At 41.8% G+C, this 3,523-nt stretch overlaps 1 protein-coding gene across 1 annotated transcript; it reads left to right on the top strand.

Annotated features, from left to right (window-relative positions):
- Positions 1-887: 887 nt before the first annotated feature.
- LOC102767829 (olfactory receptor 5M3) lies at positions 888-1,887 on the top strand. The gene is made up of 2 exons (XM_015559194.1): positions 888-1,729; positions 1,760-1,887. Exons 1-2 carry the CDS (start codon positions 904-906, stop codon positions 1,885-1,887), a joined length of 954 nt encoding a protein of 317 aa, XP_015414680.1. The 5' UTR covers positions 888-903.
- Positions 1,888-3,523: the final 1,636 nt, after the last annotated feature.

Raw genomic sequence — 3,523 nt, 5'->3', positions numbered from 1 at the left:
AAATCCCCAATCAGCCTTGCTCTGAGCCCGACCAGGGGCTGCACCTAGGGATTGGGCCTGCCCTCTGCCACCCGGGAGCAGGCCTAAGCCAGCAAGTCGTTATCTCCCGAGGGGTCCCAGACTGCTAGAGGGCACAGGCCAGGCTGAGGGACACCCCCTCCCCCTTGAGTGCACAAATTTTTGTGTACCGGGTCTCTAGTAGATTATAATTACATGTTAGATATGCCAAAGAGTCCATATGCAGGGAATGTGTAAAATGTATGAATATGGATGAATGCGTATAAGTGGTTCACCCTTTGCACTCGGTTTTGATGATGACTGTGGTTAGTTTGTCCCACTCCAGTTTAAGTTAAGTACAAGTATGAGGTTAGATCCAAAATATATTTTTATCTGACATTTAGGAATGAGTTCTTTGATTAAATGGCTTTTATGTCTAATCCTGGAGAATATACTTAAAATAAGAAAAGATGACATAAAAATTTATTTTGACTTGTGGTTAAAAGAGAAGTATAACTCTTCATAAATATCTTAAAAATGTGAAACTACCAATTGAGCCAGGATTAGAAATGAAGGATGTCTAAAAGATAGTCTTGGAAATTTGGCTAACCACAATATTTAGTACTAGCATGTTTCAATCATAATATTTTATATAATTGTTATGTTAATGAGCCTGAGAACTTATTATTCTTCGTGACCTGCAGAGATCCTGTTGCATAGCAACTGTTCATAAAAGATTTACTGAAAATAATGACAAAAGGCAGTCATAGCTATGTAATAAAGAAAATAATGAAACTGACATGAATAAAAGTATAAATGAATAAATAATCAATACCTGATTTTTAAATTTATTTCCTTTTTGTTGTCACAGAGATTTGTAACTCACATTGACCTAGAAGTGAGAAAATGCTCAATTTCACCGATGTGAAAGAGTTTATTCTTTTGGGACTAACTAGTCATCGGGAATGGCAAGTTCTTTTCTTCATCATTTTTCTTGTGGTCTATATTATCACCTTAGTGGGCAATATTGGCATGATCATGTTAATCAAGGTCAGTCCACAGCTCAATAGCCCCATGTACTTTTTTCTCAGTCATCTGTCATTCGTTGACGTGTGGTTTTCTTCCAATGTCACCCCTAAAATGTTGGAAAACCTGTTATCAGAGACAAAAACTATTTCTTACACTGGCTGTCTGGTACAGTGTTTCCTCTTCATTGCCCTTGTCCATGTAGACATTTTTATCCTTGCTGTGATGGCCTTTGATAGGTACATGGCAATTGGGAAACATCTGCTCTATGGCAGCAGAATGTCAAGGGTTGTCTGTATTCGACTGATCTCTTTTCCTTACATATATGGTTTTCTGACTAGTCTGGCAGCAACATTATGGACTTATGGCTTGTACTTCTGTGGAAAAATTGAGATCAACCACTTCTACTGTGCAGACCCGCCTCTTATCAAAATGGCTTGTGCTGGGACCTTTGTCAAAGAATATACCATGATCATTCTTGCAGGCATTAACTTCACCTATTCCCTGACTGTGGTTATCATTTCCTATCTGTTCATTCTCATTGCCATCCTACGGATTCACTCAGCAGAAGGGAGGAAGAAGGCCTTCTCCACCTGTGGGTCCCACTTGACAGTGGTCATCATATTTTATGGGACTCTTATTTTCATGTATCTCAGACGTCCCACAGAGGAGTCCGTGGAACAGGGGATTTTCATGTATCTCAGACGTCCCACAGAGGAGTGAGTCCGTGGAGGAGGGGAAAAGGTGGCTGTGTTTTACACCACAGTGATCCCTATGTTGAACCCCATGATCTACAGTTTGAGGAACAAGGATGTTAAAGAAGCCACAAGCAAAGTGATGAGCAGAATATGTGTAACTGAATAAAATAAAATTGAGTTAATCTTGTCTTCTATGTTTCATAAGTATTTGTTTGTCAGCAGGTAATGGCTCAGGACATAGCTAAAGACCTTTTACAAAAGCTAAAGACTGTGCATTGAAAAGAAAAAAATAGAGAAAGACTCAAATTCAGAGAAAAGTAGATTGACCCATTCCTGTTGATGTAAGTAGAGAAGATAACAAACTTTTGTAAATTAACTAATCAAAAGTTTATTTGAGCCAAAGTGCAGAAGTATAATAACTGAAATTGTTCTAATACTTAGCTAGAATAAACAGATTTCTTCTTATTTAAAACGCAGTAGATGAATTTTGGGAAATACCAATTTGCTTAGATGGAGAGTAAATTGGGGCAGAAAAATATTTAATTTAATCTTCTAGAGTGAAATCATAAAACGGTCTTGCTAGAAGTTGTGAGGTTTTGTGATATTTCATGACTTTTTAAAAAAAATGTGAGGCAGGTCTGTTCAGTGACAACTACTTTGAAAATAGCAATTCTATTGCATTTAATCCTTTTCAATTTTTGTGTTTTGTTTTTAAGAGACACAGCATGATTCCAATAACTGCTATAATTTAAGCAAAAGTTGCTAGACACCAGACTGTACTTTCATGTGCCCCTGCCAACAGTCTTCAGTCTGAATAAAGTGGGTAGAATTAGTGGATGGATGTGCCATTTTGAAAGCACAATACTCCAGATTCTTCTTAACAAATTAAAATGATATTCATGTGTAATATTTTGCACATCAATGCTGCTATAGTACTTAAATATTTAAAAATAATTTTTGTATCTGTAAGAAATAAAATATTTAGGGTGGTTTTCTTTTTTGTTAACAATACTGTGTCCTGCCATGATAATCCTATCTAATAAAAGAGAAACATGGTAATTAGCATACGACCGCTACCCTTCCCATTGGCTAATCAGGGCAATATGCAAATTAACTGCCAGCCAAGATGGCGGCTGGCAGCCAGGCAGCTTGAAACTAACATGAGGCTTGCTTGCTTCAGTGATGGAGGAAACAAGCAGCCATCATCCCCTTACCCAGGCTGGCCAGGCACCCCAGTGGGGACCCCCACCCTGATCCAGGACACCCTTCAGGGCAAACCGGCCAGCCCCACCCATGCACCAGGCCTCTATCCTATATAGTAAAAGGGTAATATGCTTCCCAGCACCAGGATGAGCGGAGGAGCGAGACCTCCCAGCACCGGGATCAGTGGAGCAATGAGGCCTCCTGGGCCCTGGAGCAGCGTGACAGGGGGCAGTGCCCAAACTCCCTGATTGCTCTCAGCTCTGTGTGTGACAGGGGGCGGGGCCACAACCTCCCTATCCGCCTTGCTCTGTTCCTGACAGGGGAAGGTGCCCCACCCCCCTGATCAGCCTTGCTCTGTACCTGATAGGGGAGAGCTCCCCAACCCCCTGACCGGCCCTGCTCTGTGGGTGACAGGGGGCGCCACCCCAACCCCCCAATTGACCCTACCCTAAGCGTGACTGAAGGTGGCATCACAACCTCCTGATTGGCCTTGCTCTGTGCATGACAAGGTACGGAACCCTGACCACCTTGATGGGCCCTGCTTTGTGCGTGACAGGGGGCAGTGCCCCAACCCCCTGATCGGCCAGCTCTGTAAGTGC

The sequence above is a fragment of the Myotis davidii genome, unplaced genomic scaffold, assembly GCF_000327345.1.
Source record: "Myotis davidii unplaced genomic scaffold, ASM32734v1 scaffold874, whole genome shotgun sequence".
Classification (NCBI taxonomy): domain Eukaryota; kingdom Metazoa; phylum Chordata; class Mammalia; order Chiroptera; family Vespertilionidae; genus Myotis; species Myotis davidii.
Note: the sequence above shows the minus strand (reverse complement) of the source record. Positions and strands in the feature narration are given on the sequence as shown.